Source organism: Neophocaena asiaeorientalis, unplaced genomic scaffold, assembly GCF_003031525.2.
Source record: "Neophocaena asiaeorientalis asiaeorientalis breed wild unplaced genomic scaffold, Neophocaena_asiaeorientalis_V1.1 scaffold1186, whole genome shotgun sequence".
Lineage (NCBI taxonomy): Eukaryota > Metazoa > Chordata > Mammalia > Artiodactyla > Phocoenidae > Neophocaena > Neophocaena asiaeorientalis.
In genome coordinates this window covers 313,292-336,975 of record NW_020173974.1, presented here as the reverse complement: position 1 = coordinate 336,975, position 23,684 = coordinate 313,292, and the positions used below count along the sequence as shown (strand labels likewise).

Here is a 23,684-nt window from a genome sequence, read left to right as displayed (position 1 = left end):
CCAGTGCCCAAAAAAAAAAAAAAAAAAAAAGACCGGATATAACAGTAGTGCCACTCCCAGGGTTAAATACCTCAGGGGTCACCTCAGCCGGGACTTAGTTCTCAGCCCTGATGGTCCAGAATCTCATTTTTTTTCACCTCCAGCAAACGTAATTTACACAAGTGAAAATTACAAGAAACTATGTGCAAACCCAAACATTGTTTTAAGTAAGTATAAGTGCCAAGTAGACAGTGTCTCCCCAGATTCAAGAAGAAATTTCCCTTTCTCTCTTCCTTTCCTTCTCCTAGGGAATCAGGTCCATGGTGTGGCAGGACCACTAAATTCACAGATTGCTTAAAGGTCCTCTGTGGGGGGAAAGGCGTATCTTCTGTACCTTTGCTTTTGGTGTCTTTTCTTCCCCTCCATGGAAGCCGCCCTGTGTCAGGATTCACTCTGCCTGTGACAGGGAGATGGATGCCCTAAGCACCGACCTGAGCACAACTCCACTGCTACCTTGTCCCCGTTTATCACCTTGAACCCTGTAGATAGAGCTTCTTATTTGTGTGCTCGGGGTTGGTGGGGAACGGTTAGACGTATCTGCCTGAGCCTGATCCCTGCTAGGATTCAGTCATGTCTGGACATGCCAGGCCACCCAGGACCTTCTGTTTATAAGAGATTCGATGGTAAGGGCACGAAAGAGCACTGGACACTATGGGGGGAAATTAGGAACACAGAGCAGGGTCTGTCTGGAAGATTTATCCTCTGGCCCAGACTCACTGCAGAGAATGTCTGTGCTATTATCACTGTGACCTCTGGGAGACACAGACTCCACTCAGTACTGGTACCCAGTGACCGAGTGACACACTCAAAACCTTGGAGGGATTCTCCTCCACGGAATACAACTCTGCACGCCGTGAGTCCACAAGACACGACTTACACTGACAGCTAAGACACATGCAGGATGACATCAATAGGTGTGGTGGGCAACCTCCAAGAGGGTCCCAATGACCTTGCCTCTTGGTATCACACCCTTGTCCCCTTCCACATGTGCCATGGTTGAACTCTGTGACCAATAGCATATTGATAGGGACAGAGCAAAGGGACAGATAGTAGGTGATTAAATAGTTAATCCCACTAAGGGATTGTAAGTAGAGAAAAAAGGCTGGGAGACCCCTGTAAGTTAACGATCACTCAAGAAAGCAGGTTTGCTTAACCCCAAAACCAAGCAGGCTTGCTTATCAACAAAACCATGCAACAGAAGCATGAGACATGCCCCAAAACAATGAAAGAATTGCGACTGAGAACCACATCCTGCCCAGTGAGGTCAGTAAGTTAGTGATTCCTAGGACATGCTCCTCTGCATACAGTAAAACAAAAATATAACGAAAAGGTGACATTATACTGAAACCTGAGATGATTTACCATATTTTAATATATGTTACCACTTTTTTGCTCATTTCCATTGAACCGTGACAGTCCCAGTTTGACCATGTAGGAGCAAGAAAACTCCCCCACCCGACGTGGAGGAGGAGCTGATGATAAAAGTGTGACATCTACTCAAGAATGAGGAAGAAGGGGACTTCCCTGGTGGCACAGTGAGTAAGAATCTGCCTGCCAATGGAGGGGACACGGGTTCAATACCTAGTCTGGGAAGATCCCACATGCCACAGAGAAACAAAGCCCGTGTGCCACAACTACTGAGCCCATGCTCTAGAGACCATGCTCCACAACAAGAGAAGCCACTGCAATGAGAAGCCCGTGCACCACAGTGAAGAGTAGCTCCCACTCTCCACCGCTAGAGAAAGCCCGTGCGCAGCAACGAAGACCCAATGCAGGCAAAAATATAAATAAATAAATAAATAAAGCAATTGTACTCCAATAAAGATATTTTTAAAAAATTTTTTTAAAAGACTGAGGAAGAAGGTGGTCTTTTCCCCCTCCCCACTTCTCCTTTGATTATAAAAATGTAACCCACTAAATACTCAGAGCAGTGCAATGCTCACCTGTCTGCTTGTAAGCCTCACAAGCGTCCTATTCCAATAAAGCACTTCTTATCTATCACTTTGCCTCTCTCTGAATTCTTTCTGTGCTGAGACATAAAGAACTGGAGGGCTTCCCTGGTGGCACAGTGGTTGAGAGTCTGCCTGTCGATGCAGGGGACGTGGGTTCGTGCCCCAGTCCCGGAAGATCCCACATGCCGCGGAGCGGCTGGGCCTGTGAGCCATGGCCGCTGAGCCTGTGCATCCAGAGCCTGTGCTCTGTGACGGGAGAGGCCACAACAGTGAGAGGCCTGCGACCCAAAAAAAAAAAAAAAAAAAAAAAAAGAACTGGAGCTCCTTGGAGCCCCCCGAGACACATTTCTGCAGTTTCAATATGGCAGGAGCCATGGCATGCCACTTCCAAGGCTTGGCCATAAAAGACCAAGATCATGGCTTCTCCCTTGCTCCCTCAGATCACTCACTCAAGGGAAAGGCAGTTGTCTGTCTTGAGTAGCCCTATGGAGAAGGCTGCTTGGCGGGAAACTGAGGCTCAGCCACGTAAGTGAGCCCTCTGGAGGTAGACCCACCAGTCCCAGTTGAGCCGTCAGATGGCTGCAGACCTGGCCAACGTCTCTACTGCAACCTCATGGGAGATCCTGAGCCACCAACTAAGCCAGCCTTAGATTCCTGACCCTCAGAAACTGTATGAGATAATAAATGTTGGCTGGTTTAAGCCACTGTAACAATAGATAATAAAATAACATTCTTCTAACACAGTTATAAACAAATGGAATTTAATGTAGTAAATCCTACTATGTAAATATGGACAAAACTTCAAATGTATGTAATGGAAAGAAAATGCTTAATAATGCTAAGGTATATTCATGGTGGGGGGAAAGTGTATTGTCTAAGAGATATATTGGGAGGATTTAAGAGATTTCTTTGGAGAATGCTGATACTTTCTCATTCCCCAATCTCCAGGGAAAGGATAGAAAACTACCTTCCAACATAAACCTATTGAGAGATGGCTTCCAGGGCCCACTGGAGAGCCTGGTGTGTGTTATCTGCAGTTGGAGGGGATCCGAGACTCCTGCCTAACTCAGGCCTAAGAAAGCTGAAGCTGCCTGTGGCCACAGGACAGGGGACCTGCATTGCCAGGGTTTGTAAGAGGGTAGAGGGTTTTCCATGCAATAAATGTTTGCCACTCAGGAGAGGGGAAGCCAGGCTGGAGCCAGTTTAAGATCTTCCCAAGAACACCACATGGAGAGTGCAGAGGTTCCAATTGTTGGTGTATTGGTGACCACCAGATCCAGATGGGGTGGGGTGGGGGCAGCAGCCAGAGGAACAGAAGCCAGAGGAGGTGGGAGAGTAGGAGGAGGGGAAGATGGGAAGGCGGAGGAGAAGTCTTACCTAAGAATGTAGTGTGAAGTGTCGATTATTATCTTGGTTGGACATTTAAGTTTTTTTATTATGAGGGTGTTTCAGCATGTAAGAAGATCCATCACCTAGATTTAATGATTGTTAATGTTTGTATATTTGCTTCATCTTTTTTTCTAAGGTGTTTTGGGGTAGCTTGCAGACATCAGGGATTCCATATCTCTAGATACTTGAGACTGCTTCTGCAGAGAACAGGGGCGCTTTCTTGCAGCCGCAGCAATGCTGTCACGCCTAGTGGGGTTAACGGTGATTTCTCTGGAGTCTCCTGGTGTCTGACACATATATAGTTTCCTTAACTGTCTCCTAAGTGTCTTACATATATATGTGTGTCTTACATATACATATATATGCACAGAAAGATAAACAGGAAACTTTTAACTTCTAACTTGAAGCTGTTATTTGTGACTTAAAGCGACACAAGACTTCCCAAAGAAGGAGCAGAATTCCATTCAGGAGTGGAAGAATTTTATCCCTGCTGAATAAATCTGAAAGAAATGACAGAAAACAAAGGAGAAATGTGTATTTTCATAATTTCCTATATAAGAGAGAAGTTTGCATTTCGTGAAGGTACAGACACTGCCAGAAAGATGCTGTAATAACTTTATTCACATCTTTGTAACCCAGATGTTCAGACACTGTACAGGAGTCACATACATTGCTGATATGTGTGTAAATTGGTACAAAGGCTATGCAGGGTGATGCGGCAGTATCTATCAAAAGCATACGCTCTTTGATCCAACAATCTCTTCTCTAGGATTTATTCTGTGCATATCCATGTCATGTGAAATGACCAAGTAAAAGGGTATGCCTTGCAGCATTGTTGGCAGAAGATTGGAAACAATTTTCAAGTCCATCCTATATTTACAACATCTATATATATTTTGGCTTCACCATGCAGCTTGCGGGATCCTAGTTCCCCAACCAGGGATTGAACCTAGGCCCCAGCAGTGAAAACGCCAAGTCCTAACCACTGGACCACCAAGGACTTCCCATATACCGTATATACTTATATTTACATGGTATATATTATTATATATTATATATGGTATATATAATTATATATAGTATACATATATGGTATAGTGTTCCAGAGCAGGGATACTGTAGAATGCTCTAGGCAACCAGAAAGAATGAAGCTAGATGTACAGATAGACTCTTAAGTGCAGGTGGAGGGGCTGAGTGCACGTGCTGTTGTCATACCACAGCTTGTCCTCCTTACCCATCCTCCCCTTCTGGCCTCACTCTCTTCCTGAGAGTACAGACTCTCTTGTTCTCCGGCTCAGGTTGGGTTCAGCCTTTGGGACGCAGGGAGGGAAGAGAGCATGGAATGGGTATTTAGCCCCTGCCTCTTCCCTGGGATACCGCAGCTGGCTGTGTTGCTCATACTGGGTCACTGTGCCATCTCACTCAACTGTTGCTGGCCCTGGCTGGTTACTGCATTCTCCCTGGGCTTCTCCGATGTCCTGCCCACACTTTCGTAAGCAGTCCATTCATTAAAGTCAACTCAAATGACTCGTTATTTGTGCCACCTGTTTTCTGTCAGGGTTCTGACTGATACAGTTTTTAGCACTTATGTAAAAAAAAAAAAAAATGCATGTTGGTGGGGGGCACGGGGGTACATGCGCTTATATATGCTTAGAACATCTCCGGAAACCTGCACAGAAACTGCTAACAGTGGTGCCTCTAGGAAGTGGTGGCTTGGGGAGCAGAAGAAAGGGATATTCACTTTTACTGTATAATTTTTGTTCCTTTTGAATTTTGTACTATATGCATGTATTACTTACAAAATAAGTTTTGTGAATATTTTAATTGAATGAATGTGACGTGTAACATTGTTTGTTTTTTGTTTTGTTTTGTTTTTTGCGCTATGCGGGCCTCTCACTGTCGTGGCCTCTCCCGTTGCGGAGCACAGGCTCCGGACGCGCAGGCTCAGCGGCCATGGCTCACGGGCCCAGCCGCTCCGTGACATGTGGGATCTTCCCGGACCGGGGCACGAACCCGTGTTCCCTGCATCGGCAGGCGGACTCTCAACCACTGCGCCACCAGGGAAGCCCGTGACATGTAACATTGTAAGTATAAGGTGTACAGTGCGTTACTTTCATACGTTTATATATGGTAATATGATTGCCGATGTAGCACTTTTATCACATTATACAATTACAGTACAATATTATTGTCTGTATTCATCATACTGTGCATTAGCTCTCTACAGCTTATTTTCTACTTGTTTCAGGTTTGTACCCTTAAACACCATCACTCTTATCAGCACCCCCATCCCCTGGTCACCATCACTTTACTCTCTGTTTTTTACAGGTTTCACTTTTCTAGATTTCACATATAAGTGATGCCACCAGTACTTGTCTCTGCCTGACTTATCTCACTTAGCATAATGTATTCAAGGCCCATCCATGCTGTCACATACGGGAGGATATCTTTCTTGTGGCTGAATATCAAAAATAAATTTTGGGGCTTCCCTGGTGGCGCAGTGGTTGAGAGTCCGCCTGCCGAGGCAGGGGACACGGGTTCGTGCCCCGGTCGGGGAAGATCCCACATGCCGCGGAGCGGCTGGGCCCGTGAGCCATGGCCGCTGAGCCTGCACGCGTCCGGAGCCTGTGCTCTGCAACGGGAGAAGCCACAACAGTGAGAGGCCCACGTACCGCAAAATAAATAAATTTTAATTTTTCTTTTACAAAATAATTTAAAAACTAAAGACTGCAGAGGGACAAGGTGACAGAAGGCATCACATGCAGCTGTCCCTGCAGTGCGCAGAGCCCTCCTTCTGTAGGAGCAGCTGCCTCTCCTGGCAGATACTCCAAGCTGCCAACTGAAGAAGGAAGGAAGGAAAGGGGGAAGGGAGGGAGGAGGGAGGGAGGGAGTGAGGGAGGGAGGGAGGGAGGAGGAAAAGCAAGCATAATTAGCAGGCTTCTTACACTATACACTACAGACAAGGGGTACAATGTTTTGAAAAAAATTGGTACATTTACTCAGAGCATTTTCTGATTGATGCTCATTGGCAGGCGAGGGGTTCAAGCTAAGGGCAGGAATCTCACAGCCTCCATCAGTGTGCATGTTGGCCACACCTTGTCCATCCCCTGTGGAGCTCAGAGTCACGGTGACCAGGATAGGGTCTGCTGGGGATGCTCACCCAGGTCCACTCTTTAATCCCTCTCTGACATCCTTACCACCCCACCTACAGAGCCCTAACCAGCCTTGGCCCATTAGAGTCCTAGCAACAGAGCAGGGAGTCTGGCTGGGGGGCCCGGTCCACCTGCTCCAGGCTTGTCTCCTCCTCCCGCTTCTCCACCGCTGCGGCCCTTTACTCAGCAAGTCTCTATTTTTATCGCGCTCATTATACTGCAGGGCTCTTCATTTTCATCTCATTATTGTTGGCAGGGTCATCCAGAGGCTTCGTTACCCGGGAGACAGGGAGGGAGGCTGCACACTCAGCTCTTCCCCAGGCGTGGCTAAACCATCATCTGACAATCAGGGTGGGCGCTCTCTTTTCGGACTGTAGGGTGACCGCCAGAGCCCATCAGCTGTTGCAGCTCTTCCTCCTTCCAGAGCATCTGGTTCAATCACAGTTCCCTGCATTGATCCTTCCCTGCTTATCCAGAAAGGGAGAAACGTGTCTATATTTTATAGGCAGATATATAATTGATAGAGCAAACAGAACATCCATACAAGTCCTCGGTGTGAATATTTCAGAGAAGGAAAATGTCTAGAGGTAACAGACTGCAGTATTAGGAGCATGTGGAATAGAAACACGCCTGCCCTAAAGAGCATGTGTTGCTGCTACTTCCAAAGGCTGTGGCTAGACGAGAAGTCTCCAAAGCACATTTGCAGAAAGGCTCCCGGTGCTCTTGCCCCAGACTCCACTGCAGCAACTGGAAACAGACGATGATCTCTAGGAGGTGGCCACGAGGAAAAGGAGGGGCCAAGGCACTGCCGTTGAGAGGGACTGGTGCTTCACCTCTGTCCCCAGCACTGTTTCCATCTGAGGGTCCTGCCCCCACCCTCTCCCTCACACTCTGCTCTCCTATGGCAGGGACAGAGGGCCCCAAGCCCTCACACCTGTGCCTCTCCTCGTGTGCTGTCTCTGCTGGAGCTGCTCCTTCTCATCCTATAAAACTCCCACGGCAAATGTCGCTTCTTTAGTGAACCCTTCCTGGCACCCTATCCTATACCCCTCGGGCAGAGTTAAACATGTTTTCCTCTGAGATTCTTTGTTCCAGGATTGTTATGGTTGGTTGTTTGCTGCCTGATTGTCCCACTGTTTTTTAAAATTTTTTTTTTTTGCGGTATACGGGTCTCTCACTGCTGTGGCCTCTCCCGTTGCGGGGCACAGGCTCCGGACGCGCAGGCTCAGCGGCCATGGCTCACGGGCCCAGCCGCTCCGCGGCATGTGGGATTCTCACGGACCGGGGCACGAACCCGTGTCCCCTGCATCGGCAGGCGGACTCCCAACCACTGCGCCACCAGGGAAGCCCTGTCCCGCTGCTTTTATATCACCAGACTTTGCTGGATGCTTGACGCACAGAGCACAGCTCAGTTGAGTAGTACTGCACCCAGAGTGGTAATTAGAGACAATTATGTAAAGCGCCTAACAACTAATGGTCTGCTTTGTGCCGGGCACTGTGCTGAGAACTTCGCAGGCTCTCTCCCCCTTAATCCTCACCACAACCCGAGAGGTGGGTGCTCTTATTCCCCATTCTACAGAGAAAGAGAGTAGATGAAGGTAAGTACCACACTCAAGGCCACGCAGGTAGAAATGGATAGAAATTCAACTTCAGTCCAAGTCTGTCTGATTCCATAACATTTGCTCATCTCTTAAATTTTTAAATAAAGAAATAATACCCACATGTGGTGAGGAATAAGAAGAATCCAAACTCCATTAAAGGATAAAAAGTAAGCCATCCTCCTACCTAGATCAACAATCCCACTCCCCGAACCAACCACTCTTGTCAACTTCCTTTTTCCTTCTAAAAATAATCTCTGCATACACCCTTCTATAGATCTCCTCTCATTGCACACGCAGTAGCACACTCTATACACTGTGCCACACCTTGCGTTTTTCCCTTTTAACTTTCATCTTGGAGTTTTTGTCTTGGAGTAGTTACAAACCTATGCCCATGTTTGTTTTTTGTTTTTTTAATTTTAAAGATACGCTTCCCTGGAGGTCCAGTGGTTAAGACTTCACCTTCCGATGCAAGAGGTGCAGGTTTGATCCCTGGTCGGGGGAGCTAAGATCCCACATGCCTCGCGGCCAAAAAACCAAAACATAAAACAGAAGCAATATTGTAACAAATTCAATAAAGATGTAAAAAAAACAAGATACAGAGTAGTCCATAAATGGATGTATTATAACTTATTTAATCATCCCCTGTTAAACATGGCCTATTGTTGGGCATTTAGGTGGTTTCCTGCCTTTTACTATTATACATGGGGCTATAAAATGTGTTCTTGTCCATAAGCCGCAACACAAGTTATATTACTTTACATGTAAATCCTCGGTCCTTCTGGAAAATTTGGCATAACAAATGGGGTAGGGATCCAGTACAGATGTTGGCCACTATACTCTACTATGGCCAATGATCTTACCTGGGACATAGCAGGTGCTTGTAAATGGTTATCAGTGACAACGATGACGAAGATAATTACAGCAGCGTCCACTGGAGCATATCATCAGGCAATGTTTATTGAACATATGAGCATGCAGCTAATCCACATTAAGCATTAAGGATGGCTACCCGGAAGCCGTCTAAACGTTGGAGTGACTGAGTTCTAAAAGTCACTTACCCATCAGAATGAATGAGTTTGCAAACTTCCTAAGAGCAGGTTTTGACATGGGGAGAGGAGAAAGACATCACATGGATGCAGTGATAGGATGCACCAAAGTGTGATGACCCAGGATGGAGGAGCTTCTGAAGACAAACTCTGTGATTTGTGTAAGACATTCCTTGTGGACTGGTTCAGAAGAACCACTGCTAGGGGTCAAAGGCTAATTGGACAGCTGAGGGCTGGAGGAAATGGAGGCATGTACTTGCACTAGGTGAGGTGTTGGCCAAAGAGGTAAGGCCACCAGCTGTCAAATCAGAGCACTGAACACAGAACTGATCCCTAGGTTACATGAGAACATAAAGGGCTTATGATGGGCAGTTGGAGACTTGTGATGTGTGCTTGTTGGATAGAAGATGGAGGATGCGGGCCTTCCCTGGTGGTCCAGTGGTTAAGAATCTGCCTGCCAGTGCAGGGGACATGGGTTTGAGCCCTGGTCCGGAAAGATCCCACATGCTGCAGAGCAACTAAGCCCATGCGCCAGAACTACTGAGCCTGCGCTCTAGAGCCCGCGAGCCACAACTACTGAGCCCACATGCCACAACTACTGAAGCCCGCGTGCCTAGAGCCTGTGCTCCACAACAAGAGAAGCCACCGCAGTGAGAAGCCCACGCACCGCAAAGAAGAGTAGCCCCCGCTTGCCGCAACTAGAGAAAGCCTGCACGCAGCAACAAAGACCCAACGCAGCCAAATAAATAAAATAAAAAATATATTTTAAAAAAAAGGGCTTCCCTGGTGGCGCAGTGGTTGAAAGTCCGCCTGCCGATGCAGGGGACATGGGTTCGTGCCCCGGTCCGGGAAGATCCCACATGCCGCGGAGCGGCTGGGCCCGTGAGCCATGGCCGCTGAGCCTGCGTGTCTGGAGCCTGTGCTCCGCAACGGGAGAGGCCACAACAGTGAGAGGCCCGCGTACCGCAAAAAAAAAAAAAAAAAAAAAAAAAAAAAAGATGGAGGATGCCACAAGAAAGAATTGTAATCCCCGTCACCTGTAAGGATTGTCTTCGTGAGATGCTCTCTTATCTAGGTGGGTTGAAGTGCAAACCACACCAGCAGGGGATCCCTGGGAGATGAAGATGAATAGCTCTGGGCTGGGATTACCGATCTCCACATAATAGGTATACACGGTGGAAGAGCAGGGCAGAGGCTGCTCCCAGGCCTGGAGTTGATGGAAACAAGCAAACCCCCTGCTGGGCAGGCATAGGAACATCTGCAGAGAATAACTGAACAGTAAGTCATGTTCCCAAGCTCCGTATGAGGACTCGGTAATAAAACATCATAATAACAGCTAAAACCTACCATAAACCAGGCCCAGCTGTTAATTCATTTAATTCTATTTTACACATGAGAAAACTGAGTCACACAGAGTTTGACCCTCCAGAACTGGAGTCATGTCTTGCATCTATTATAAAAATTTGGTTATGAGTTTAGTCCTGAGGGTTGCTCTTACAGACCACCTTCTGTCTCCTAAGATGTGGCCTTCACCAGGATAGCCACCAGCAGGATGGGCAGACCTTAGGTCATGTCTGTGACTTTCCTAAGACACTCCAGGAACAGAGAGATCTCAGTACCACTCTGCTCCTCTCTAGCCCTTCAGGGTGAGGCCTGCAGTAGAGACACAGGCTGATTCTTTGAATAACCCAACCACGGAATAGTGAGGTAAGAGCACTGGCCTGGGAGTGAGGAAGCCCAGGGCCAGGGGATGGATAGACTAGAGAGAGCGCCTGGGAGGAAGGAAGGAGGTGGGCAAGGCTCCTGACCCAGCTCTGCAAAGTAACCAGCTATGGGCTGAACACAGAGGTCACGGGACCCACCTGTGTCTGGCAGACCCCAGCAGGAGCTGGGCAAATGCTGGGGACAAGCAGAGAGCGTGCACAGGCCTCTGGCCTCATACCGCCAACACCTTGCCATCGGCAAAGCCAGGATACCCCAACATGGGAATTAGGAAGCTTCACTTCAAGTTGGCAGCAAGCAAGTTGCTTGTCTCCACAGTCCTGGGAGGGGTGGGGTGATTTCTACAGAAGAGCACTTATTTAGTTGTGGGTCATTTCCTAGGAATGTGCTGCTTCCTCCTCTCCGCCCCCTCCCCCCACCCGGGGCTGGACAGATCTGCCCTGCTCTGGCTTTGTCACGGCTCCAGGCACATATCAGCTGGCCTGGCCGGGGGTAAGCAAAATACAGAGTCAGAAAAAAGAATGAAGCTGAAAAGAATGGGGCTTCGGCAGCCCCAAACCTCAACACCGCCAGCCCTAGACCCACCTGTCACACCCATCCCTCGCTCACTGCTCACAGAGAGAAGGCAGCGAACAGTCAAGCTGTCCCCTTTCATCAGCCACACTCGTGACAATCATACTGTCCCCAGGCCTCCGTCCTTGCTGTGGTCTGTGAGGTGCTTTGGAGCTGTCCTTCCAACCCCCACAGGTTGTCATGGTGCCTGCTGTTCAGACTCTTCATTGGACAGAGCCGCAGACTGTCTCCATGGCAATAAAAAGAATCTGTGGAGAAAGGATGCTGGCCTTGGAAATATACTCACAGGAACACTCCTGGGAAATAAGCTCCTCTAAGGGGGTCAGGAGACATTCCCCTCCTGAAGATTTAGTTCCTCAGCCATTCCACTGGCCTGGGGAACCCGGCTCTCTAATGGCGGTGCCATCATCCTTGTCTACTCGCCAGCCACAGAGGATTCCAACTCCAGACTCCTGGCTGCACCAGCAAAAACTGCAAGTCAGGATAGCGTGGTTGAGAGACAGAACACCTGCCCTTCTCGTGCTCCACAGCTAGCGTCCCTGCCCACCCCACTCCTCCTGGGACCTCTCCCTGCCACCCTCTCTCCCCCTCTGACAGGACCCTCGGCCTCCCTACTAAGGTGTGAGCTAATACAGCTGAAAACAATGTCTCCCCTCCTCCCATATACCTGTGTGTTATTACAGAACCTTTGATAACGAAAGAGATCTCTACTGGTCCACTCCAGTCTTTGGGAAACATTTCAGTTCTTAACCCCCAACAAGTGAAGGCGAGAGGGGCACTGAGTCTCCCTGAAATGTTTGCCATGGAGTTAGCTGGTGCACTTTAGGAGTACGGGGAAGAAAGGAGTGAGAGGAGGATTCTGAGACGACTCAATCTGATATGGGCTGTTGGGCTCTGTTGTGAAGTTGGGTGATAGGGATGATGGTTTCTTTTGCTTGGCATCTCATACTCCTTCCTGGTGCCTGTTAAAAGGAACTCTCCCAATGTGAGCCAACTATGTTCTCAATAAGCTGTTTGGCCAAGGGGACCATTTGCTTTAGATGATAAAATCTAACCCAGGACACTCAAGACCCAAAATGCCCAGTGCTCTGGTCAAGATTACTGTTGAGATATCCAGTGGTTAAACCCCAAGGCTCCACATCTCAGTCCCACACCTGAGGTGTATCAGGTCACCAAGGCCCCAGTCTCACCACCAGTGTCTTTTGTCAATTGTCTCCAGAAGCTGGGTCAAAATGGGACAAAAGGGTGCCCTGTCTTCCTCCCCTCCCAGGTCCTCACGTTCTAAACTGTCCTGATTTTTACTCAGGGAAAAGCAAAGGGAGTTGTTAATATGTAAATTTCACCATTTTTTTTTTAATTCTTTTTTTTATTTCTTTTTGTGGTACGCGGGCCTCTCACTGTTGTGGCCTCTCCCGTTGCAAAGCACAGGCTCCAGACGCGCAGGCTCAGTGGCCATGGCTCACGGGCCCAGCCGCTCTGCAGCATGTGGGATCTTCCCGGAGCGGGGCACGAACCCGTGTCCCCTGCATCGGCAGGCGGACTCTCAACCACTGCGCCACCAGGGAAGCCCTAAATGATTCTATTTTTTGACAAGTAGAACATTCGCTTGTTGAAAGACCCCAGCCCAGCTCTATTAGTGTGTAATGAGTTTATTCTGAGTTTCCTCTCAGATCTTCCTTTCCTGCCTTCTCCTCATTTCAATCCTCTGCTTTCTTCTGGGAACCCCACGGGACAGCCACGTGGACTGCTCAAACTATTAACCATAGATCCGAGATCTGGCGGCTTGAAAGCCTCCAGTGAAAATTTCTGAAGGCTATCACTTGGGGGAAGTGGACTGATTGTTATTTGCGGAAGAGGAGAGATTGTGTTTCTTCCTGGGGCCTCACTGGAGCAATGGTTGAGTGTTTTGTCCTTGAAACATATCTGAGACCCTGGATGGTTACTTCCTGGAAACCTGTGGTGGACACTTTAGGTGCCCTGACTCACCCCTCTCGCCTTCAGCCTGATTTCTGACGTGGACGGGTGGATTGTATCTGTGAGCCTTGCTACACTGCAGAAAGCATCTTTCTCTTTGACTGGAACTATGGGGGTGTGATAAACCCAGGGGCCGCTCTCGATGGATGGGAGATGAAGCACTCTGTCAAACGCTCTGCTACCAGCCTTAGGGTGGACACTTCCCACCTGAGAGGCATTCCATATTCTCCTTGGGCTGTTGGAAATTGGGGAACAGAGTCTGTGGCAAGCAGTGCCACCCTCCCTGCACGGGCTTTTTTTTTGGTTGTGCCAGGTATTAGCTGCAGCAGGTGGGCTCCTTAGTTGCAGCATGCATGTGGGATCTAGTTCCCTGACCAGGGATCGAACCCGGGCCCCCTGCATTGGGAGCATGGAGTCTTATCCACTGCGCCACCAGCGAAGTCTTTGTATGGGCTTTCCTTGCTTCCCTGATCACTCACCACTCCCTCCCTCACTCCTGCTTCCTCCCATCTCCCGCCCAAAAGCCCTTGTCTCTGCTTTCGAGAGAAACCAAACTAAGACAGACCTGCAGAGAGAACTGGGCTGACAGAGCCTGGCCATCACTTTGTCATGGAGGGTGATTGAGAGACAGATGGGGATTCACATCTCAGCCTTGCCTTTTACAAGCTGCACGTATGTAGACAAAACCTCTCTGGAGCAGGTTGCAATTGGAAAACATCAAAGATTTATGATAAAATGATCAGCAAAGGGAGACATTTTACCCACTGGGATTCACAGGGACCCATCCTGCAGAGGGGAGAGCATCTTTTGGCCTTCAATGGCTAAGGCAACGGAAACTCTAAACTTGAGTCCAGGCACCAAGGGTACACACAACAGCCCAGCCCAGCATGGCTCCTTCAGTCCCTCTACTGCCTCCACATGGTGTCCCATCCCCACATGTAAGGAAGCCCCAGGGCACGCTGTGGCCTGTAGCTTCAGCTCTGAACCTTTCCCCTGATCACTTCTGTCCTCCATTCCCATCCTATTCTCAATCTTTCATTTATTCTGTTAATCAACTAATGTTTGCCCCACTGCTTACTTGGCCAAAAGGACCATTCGCTTTAGATGAAAGGATTATTCAACTTCTTGGTAAAATCTGACCGAGGATCTTCACTGGTGAACTCAGCATTGACCAAGCATAGCCTCAGGCATTCATCTATTTTTGCCCTCACCTCACCCCACAGAACCCAGCCTCCATGAAAACCCATGTGTTTGACTCTTCAGCCCAGGGACACCGCCTCAGGCCAGCCAGGGACCACCCCTTCTGCTCCAGTGCAGCACCAGGAGCCTCTGCCCGGACACTGCCCGTCCAGCTGCCCTCCTGCCCGTGAGCCCAGCCCCACAAGTGGGACCCAGGCAGAGGCAGCCAGGGATGTCAGCACAGGGGTGAGGGCTGCATTGTGGTGGGACAAGGGACCCACCACCACAGTGGTCTGAGATAAAAACAAGAGAAAAACAGCCAGGGTCTTGCTCTTGTGCCACTTTTTATTCCCAGGCGGCCCAACATCCAAACAAGACTGGGTACCCTCAAGGGTCACAAGACAGAGAACCCTCAGGCTGGAATGCCGTCACCCCCGTTTATCATAATCCTCACCTGTAGCCATCCCAGGATGCCCTAGAATTCCCCCTTGCCCTAATAGTTCTTTCCAGAGCTTTCTTAAGAGATCAGAGATGAAGAGGTTAACTTGAAATGTATAAATACAGACAAAACGTTCCCAGGTAGAGTTGGATATGCCAAGCGCCCAGAGCCAGGGCCTGACCCATCCTGAGGAACCCCCTCCCATTCCTGTGGGAGCTACAAGCGAATTAGCCCCTTTGCCCCGCACCCCGGGGCCTTCCAGCACACAAATACCCGCAAAACAGCAGGAACGCTCTCATGTGCCAAACTCGGTGTTTTGTTTTTCACTTATTAGCCCAGGTGAAAGCATCCCAGTACCTCCCCAAGGTCTGTCAGGAACCAAAGAAATACTGAGGTTATTTATTCCAAGGAAGCACTTGTGTCTGATTATCCACAATCCACAGCCTCCGGCTGGAAACTTGGCCTGAGGAGGACTCTGGGGTAAAGGGATGGGGAGACCCAAAAAGTCCAGTCCATGTCCTCACCCAACCCGGACAGCTGCCTTCCTTGGAGCCCCTGTCCTCTTGTGAGGCTGCGAGGTGAGGGCAGTGTGTTTGGTGGACATGAGGGCCTGCCCTTCTCTTTGCCCCACAACTCATTCTCCCTATCCCCTACCCTTTTTTTTACGCCCTCACCTGACAGGGCTCTGGACAACTTGAGCCCAGGGCGGGCTTTTCCAGACGCTCCTCAACAGAAGAAGGGGCAAGGGCCATAAATCGAGTGCAACCACCCCCCCTGCACCCTTATCCTTTCTCCTGTACCTTTCTCCTGTATCCTTTCTCCTGTATCCTTTCTCCTGTCCCCAGCCCTTCCCATCCCTGAGGTCTCCCCACCATAGACACACGCACACAGACACCGCACACACACAAATCCCCTCTCTGAGCGTTGCCTTATAGGAAGCAAAGTTCTCTTCTCTCCAGGCTTCAAATCCCTGCCTCCTGCTCAGGGTACAGAAATAGGGCTTTTTTTTTCTTGGTGACACCCCTCCCCACTCCTACCCAGGAAGTCAGCACCTTCTCTCGCTCATTGCAGGAGGGTGAGGGGTCAGCAGCCCTGACCCTGCTGTCAGCCTGCTGTTCCCCGCCCCCTCTCTGCAGCCTCTGTCTCCTTGGGGTCCCTCTGCACCACCCTCAGTGTCTCCCTGCAGGCCTCTGGGGCACTGGCCTGGCCTGTCTAGCAACTTCCCTCACTGTCTTTGCGCTCAGCCCCTGTGGAGTGTGGGAGAAGGTCTTGGGGCTGGAGCTGGAGATCCAATGGCAAGGTTCTGCCCATGGCCTTGGCTATTAAAAGGCTGTGGGACACCCCAGCAAGTCACCTCTCTGGGCCTGGCTTTCCCACTGAAGCAGTCTGTCCTGCCCTGCCTGTCTGCGTCTCCTCAGCACACCTCACTGCCCACCCGCCATGGTCCCAACTCTTCCAGGCCCGTAAAACCTGCTCTGCACTGACTGAAACCTTTGGCCCCAGAGTCTTATGCTCTTGGTTCACTGGTAAATTCTGATTCCCCACTTCAGAGCCCTCAGTCAGGCTGCTTCAGGTGGCACCCTGCCCTGAACGTGTGGCCTGGACCAGTCCCAACCCCAGGGAAACCTCATTGAATTTCCTAAGTGATAGAAGTGGTAAACGTGTCTTGATATTCATAACAAATCCCTTTCAACTACACCTGAGTTTGTTAATAGTTAACTTTTGGAAAATACCTAAGGATGGGGGCTGGTTGCTAGGGGAACCAACTATGTGATTAGAGGGTTGGAAATTTCAGCCCCATCCCACTGACCTCTGGGGAGGGGAGAGGGATTGAAAGTTGAATAAATAGACAATGGTAACTAACACAACATTGTAAAGCAACTATACACCAATAAAAATTAATTTTAAAAAATTACCAGTGGTCAGAGCTTTCCTGTCAGTGGTTGAGAGTCAGCCTGCCGATGCAGGGGACACGGGTTCGTGCCCCGGTCCGGGAGGATCCCACGTGCCGTGGAGCGGCTGGGCCCGCGAGCCATGGCCGCTGACCCTGCGCGTCCGGAGCCTGTGCTCCGCAACGGGAGAGGCCACAACAGTGAGAGGCCCGCATACCGCAAAAAAAAAAAATTACCAGTGGTCAATGATTTAATCAATCATGCCTATGCACTGAAGCCTTCATCAAAACCCAAAGGGCAGGGTTCAGAGAGCTTCTGGGCTGGTGAACACATGGAGATTGGGGGAGAGCAGTGCCTGGAGAAGCCATGGAAGCTCTGCGTCCTTTCTGCATACCTTGCCCTGTGCATCTCTGCGGAGCTCTGTGAGTCTGAGGAGGGTGCAGAGAGTCTGAAGAGTCCTTGGGGACGGGATGGAGGAGAAGTGGATGGGGTGATAGATTCAAAATTTCCCAGCCAGCTGGAGAGAATGGGGTCTGCCTGAAGGAAGTGCTCAAAATGGCCCATGGATAAGATGAGCGAGAAGAAATTCTCCTCATCGGGCACCGGCTGAAAATTGCATTTGGGTGAAAACAGAGAAACTCATTTTGTGAGCATTTCCCCTCTGAGGTGGTGGCAAATGTGATGGGGGGAAGATTTCTGTCCAGCTGTGCAGAAGCGCTTGTGGAATAGCAACAACTCTCCCTTGGAGAATAGGCGAGCAGCAGAGAAGGTAAGACAGGCTGTCATCTAGTGCACCCAGCTTCAGGAGGGAAGATTTCAAACAGTTCCAAGAAGAGTCATGATCCCATGAACTGAGACGCTAAAAGGGAAAATGACTCAGGAGAGTTAGGAGACTGTCAGCAATGAAATCCCAGCTACAGATTCACAGATGAGGCTTAGGAGACATTAAGGAAGCTGAAGAGCCTGGGGAGGCCACAGGGAGCTAGGATTTCAGGCCATTTCTGAGGGTGGAGGGAAGGGCATCCAGCCAAGGGCAGATACACAGGAGGGACCAGCCCAAGAAGGATGTCAGCAGAACCCAGAGAGCTGGGGAGGCAGAAGGACAGCTTTGGGCTGTGCTTGGGGCAGCGGGGGATGCTAACAATGACAGGAAGAACACGACCCCATCACAGTCCATGTGGTCTGTCAGAGGGGCTAGGGGAAAAAACACAGGAGTGAACAGAACCGAAGTCGTAGGAGAATAACAAAACCAGAGATGAACCTCAAGGCATTTTACGAGGTCTGTCCCAGATCCTGGTGAACCAGGTGGCAGGATGGCTAAGTGGACTGCAGTGGGTTGGAACATCCAAGCCCATGGAAAGCTGGTGGGAGGGTCCAGGTTTGACAGGTACAGCAGATTCATCTGAGGGACAGTGAGAAGCCCTCATCTAGGAAAGGTGGAGAATCTCAGTGGCAGGTACGGTCACCAAAGAGGAGCATGACCACCAATGTACGTCCCCACCAAAGGATGTGAAAAACATAAACTGTTGGCAGAGAGCAGACACCTTACTATGCTTGACTCTTACCACAAGCAGAGACTTAATCACACAGCTCTACCCCCAGAGCTTGGAACAGGGCCTGGCACATAGCAAGTCCTCGATAAATATTTGCCAAATGAATACATGCGAAAGGGACGGGAAGAGAAAAGAGGGCAGAAAGAGTGTAGGAACCAGCTTTAAAAGCACACAGGCCAGAAAGGAGCATCACAGCGCATTCCAGGGGGCACGTGGTCAGCGCCTGCTTTTACAGTAACGTCAGGAGGGGAGAGGAGGGTCTTGGTGAGGGAGCACTTCAGACCCCTCAGCCAACTCCCAGGGGCAGCCTCTCACCTTGTCCCCCACCTGCTCACTGGCGCCCAGGGTGCTCCCCACCGGGGGGGCTGACTGCTGAGCTGCACACCAGGGAGTCGATGTCCCCACAGTGCTCCAGGGCCTGGGGGGATGGGGGGAAATGAAGGGCTGGGTGAGCCTAAAGATGGCCTGAGGAGGCCTCGTCCTCCCTGAGCAACCCTGTGCATGGGACATTGAGGCAAAGCTTGCTAATTAGGGGCTTCCCTGGTGGCTCAGTGGTTAAGAATCCATCTACCAATGCAGGGGACACAGATGGGTTTGAGCCCTGGTGCATGAAGATCCCACATGCCACAGAGCAACTAAGCCCATGCACCACAACTACTGAGCCTGCATCCTACTAGAGCCCACATGCCACAACTACTGAGCCCGTGCACCACAACTACTGAAGCCTGCGTGCCTAGAGCCCATGCTCTGCAACAAGAAGCCTGCGCAGTGCAACAAAGAGTGGCCCCCGCTCGCTGCAGCTAGAGCAAGCCCGCATGCAGCAGTGAAGACACAACACAGCCAAAAACAAATAAATAAAATAAATAAATTTATTTAAAAAGCTTGCTAATTAGATACCGTCTCCAGCAGGAGTGGTCACAAGGCTCCTGTGAGAACCAAACTCTCAGTGAAGGTTAGTGCCCTGGACAGGCCCAGGGGTAGGCTCTCCGGGGCTGAGGGCCTCAGGGGAGGAAACCCCTCTGGGGACTGGGGATGGAGAAATCCCTTTAGATCCCTCCTCAACCACAGATCTCCCAGGATGGGTAGGAATGAGGTCCTCCCATGAACAGACCCCTTTCCAGAGAGCCGGTGTGAGCAGTGAGGTCCGCCCGGTTAGACTGTGAGCAGCTGTGGTCTCAGACCGCCTTCCAGGGCCTCCAAGCCCCCCTCCTGGCCCCTATGCCTCCCAGGGCTAAGCAGGCAGGGTGTTCTGCACACTCTCCTCCCTGTGTCCTTCCACCCCCGGGGCCCCTTGCTGTGTCCACCAGCTGCTCCTGGTCTCTGCCTTCCCCTGTGGCACATGGTGCCCACAGTGCTCAGCCCCTCCTCCTGCAGCGCTGCCACCGCCAGGCCCGCGTTCTGCTGGGCCAGACGCTGAGCCATGGCGAAGCCAATCCTGCGGTGGAGATGAATGGAACAAAGCCTCAGCTCCTCGCTACTATTCTCCTTCCCCCCCAGCCCTGGAAATCAACAAGGCTGTGTCCTGCTCTATAGCCCCGAGGTCCTTTTGAGCAAGTAAGTGTCCCTGTGAGGGGTCAAGACCCACAGGGCAATAGGATACTCACCCATCAGTGGACCCTGTGACCCCGGCTACCTGATTGGCCAGAATGCCATTTTGTTCTATCCCGCTGCTGCTCAGTTGCACAGAGAGCCCGGCACAGGGACGGAAGAGGCCCCGGGGGACCCAGGCCCTGCACGGTGGCCGGTGACTGGTCTGCTTCCCGCTGAACTCGGCCCTGGGGGAAAGAATCAACTTCATTTATCACTGACGCCGTCAGCAAGAATGGTGATGATCTGCCCCCAGCTCCTCCGGACAGACAAGGCCAGTGGCAGAGAGTGGGAAAGAGTCGGGCCAGTCAGGGTGAATTTCAAACAGGTGAGCCTCAGGTCAGGGAAACTTTCCTGAAAATTCTCTCTTTATAAAAGGGGCAAATTAGAATGTGAGATCCAGAATTAAGTAGACATGATTGTTTTCCCATTCACTCCATAAGCAAGCACCGAGCCCTGGGCAGTAGATGCCGGGACCCCTGGTGAACCGTGGCCCCCAACCTCCACCTATGGAGCTTCCCAGTAGAGTGAGAATGCCAGATACCAAACTAATAATTACACCAATTATCAATTTTAATGAGCTGCTTATAGTTGAAAAAGTAGAAATCAACGAAAGTCTCCGTCAAACCTGGAGGGAGTATAAGCACAGCCACTTTGGAAAATGGTTTGGCACTGCCCGGGGAAGTTGAACGAACAGCCCTCTGACTCTGCACTTTCACAACCCAGGAGTGCTGTCACATGTGCACCATGAGCCTTCACACGAGCGTTCACAGCAACATGCTTTGAAATAGCCTCAAACTGGAACCAAGCCCAAATGTCCATTAATGGTAGAATAGATAGACAAATTGGGTTGCACTTATATAATGGAATGGTATGCAGCAATGAACATTAGTGAACTGAAGCTACACCGAACAACATAAAGGAATCTAAAAAATGATATCATTGAGGGAAAAGAGCCAGGCACAAAATAATCCTTTATTATGTGATTCCACATACACAAGTTTCAAAAGCAGGCAAAACCCCTCTATGTTGTTTAAGAATGCAAACAGGTGTTAAAACTGCAGAGAAAAGCAAGGCAGTAATTATCACAGAAGTCAGGAGAGTGGATATTCCTAGGGTAAAAGAGGGGGGACGACCGGGGAGTGGCAAACTGAGGGGTTTCTGGGATGCTGTCTGTGTTCCATTGTATGACTACATGGTGTCCACTAAGATATGTGTGTCTTGGGGCAGGGATAAATTAGGAATTGGGGATTAACAGACATACACTACTATATATAACATAGATCAGCAAAAAGGACCTACTGTATAGCATAGGGAGCTATATTCAATATATTGTAATAACCTATAATGGGGACTCCCCTGGTGGTCCAGTGGTTAAGACTCTGCACTTCCACTGCAGGGGGCGTGGGTTCGATCCCTGGTCGGGGAATCCCTCATGTGGATCCCGCATTGTTCCGCATGCCTCACAGCGTAGCCCAAAAAAAAAAAACCTGTAATGGAAAAGAATCTGAAAAAGAATACATATACATCTATATGTGCATACACATATAGATATATATATAACTGAATCACTTTGCTGTACACCTGAAACATTGCAAATCTGCTATACTTCAATAAAAAAGGTTTTAATTGCGGGCTTCCCTGGTGGCACAGTGGTTGAGAGTCCGCCTGCCGATGCAGGGGACACGGGTTCGTGCCCCGGTCCGGGAAGATCCCACATGCCGCGGAGCGGCTAGGCCCGTGAGCCATGGCCGCTGAGCCTGCGCATCCGGAGCCTGTGCTCCACAACGGGAGAGGCCACAACAGTGAGAGGCCTACATACTGCAAAAAAAAAAAAAAAAACGGTTTTAATTAAAAAATAAATTAAAATTTTCAAAAAGAATATACCTCCACAAGAAAAAAAAACATATGTGTGTCTTGCATATGTATATGCATATACATACATATATACTTTTTCTGTATTTGTTATATTTCACAATCAAAATGTTTAAAAAGTAAAGATTATCTGCTCATGGTAAATTTTTAAATTCAAGTGGTTCAAAACTAGTTCAAAACCTAAGTCTCCCAGTTCTCTTCTTGGAGGCAAATTTCCCAGTGTCTCAAACACTTTCTCAGAGATGTTCTGTGCAAAGGGCTTTGTTTGAAACAGCAAGTTTTTGTGTATAAACGCTCAATCCACAAAGGTTTTCCTGGGAGCATGCTGCCAGATGGTGGAGGAAGCAGAGGCTCAGTGGACTCCTTGAGGGCAATGCCACTTGCTCCCTCTCTGGGGCCCCAGAGCCTTGCCGGCCCTGAGTCCAGGGGTGCTCGTCAGTCCAATACATTACAGGGGTGCACAGCTCATTCTGCTCAGGCTGGGAGAATCATCACTAGGGAGGCTGCAGATAAACAGGACCTGGAAGGTGAAGGGAGGTCTGACGGGGGAAGCAGCAGGATAGGTGGTCTGTGCTCTGGTCCAGGGCACAGACCGAGAGGAGAAGCAGAGGGGTGTGAGTGTCCACTGTGTTTGGGAGAGAGCAGGGTCACCTCTGTGCCTGGGGAACAGAGAATGGAGGACTCCTGGTTGCAAAAGCTGACTGGTTCCAAATGCCTGCATGATGACTCCTCCAGGCTGTGCTGAAGTGAAGCTCTCTGAAGGGCAGCTGTGAGGAACCCAGGCAGCCAAAGGAGCCCCAAGCCAGGCTGCTGTGTGGAGACCCACGCACCCAGCTCACCCTTGGGAAGGGAAGAGGTGTGCCACCCTAGCTATGCGCAGGATGAAGACTGGTATGGGAGACTCAGAGAGGAAGACATTTCCCTGTGAACTGCAAATACATCAGGGATGCATGCCTAGGGGACTCTCTTTCCACCCAACCCCAAATTTCCCAGCTCCGGGTCAGTGTGAGCCCAGAGGCTCCTGCCTCCCCTGTGGTGAGATTCCGTTTGCTTTCTGGAGAGCCCTGCCCCTTCTTGAATCTAGCAACCTGATTAGCTTCCTGCCAAGGGAAGTGGGGAAGGCATGGTTGGAGCAAAGCACTGTTGAGGATACTCAAGGACTTGGGGTGTACTTTTTGGGCAAGGCAGTGCCAGGGAGCTGAAGAGAGGCAGGCTCTGGCCACTCTGGGCCCAGGGGCCAACGGACATGCCCTTTCAGGAGGCCCTGGTGTGAGCTGACTCTGTCCACAGATCTTCATCAGTTCCAGACCTGCTCTGGCCACTCCATCATAAAGGGACTCTGGTTACTAAGCAACCCCTGCCGTACCTACTGCATCTCCCCTCGTTCCTTAGCAACCTTTGCATAACTCAGTTCCCTGGAGTTAGGTGTTGGTATCTATACATGATAAGAGAATGGGTGCTGCTCAGGAATTGTGGAGAAATTTCAGATGAAATATCAATCTGTATCAGTGTCATAGTGTCATAATGAAGGTGACCAAATGCTCTGCTTTGGGAGGGACAGCCTTTGTTTTCAGTTTATGTCTCTTCTGGTACCCTATTTCCAAAAACACCCTTTGCAGGTCCTACATCTCCTTGCTTTTTTATCCCAGCTGCTTTCACTCTGTTTGCTCTCTCTCTCCCATGCTCTCTCTCTTCTCTGCAAGGTCATATT

General features: G+C 49.9%; 1 protein-coding gene across 1 annotated transcript in view; it reads right to left on the bottom strand.

Moving 5' to 3' along the window:
• The window catches only part of DHRS2 (dehydrogenase/reductase 2), a 60,921-nt gene extending 37,700 nt beyond the window's left edge, over positions 1-23,221 (bottom strand). Inside the window, 7 exon segments of the mRNA XM_024753270.1 lie at positions 18,795-18,874; positions 18,876-18,929; positions 19,807-19,843; positions 19,845-19,946; positions 20,116-20,234; positions 20,236-20,315; positions 23,146-23,221. Of these exon segments, the coding sequence (XP_024609038.1) occupies positions 18,795-18,874; positions 18,876-18,929; positions 19,807-19,843; positions 19,845-19,946; positions 20,116-20,234; positions 20,236-20,315; positions 23,146-23,221 (548 nt within the window).
• Between the last annotated feature and the right edge of the window lie 463 nt (positions 23,222-23,684).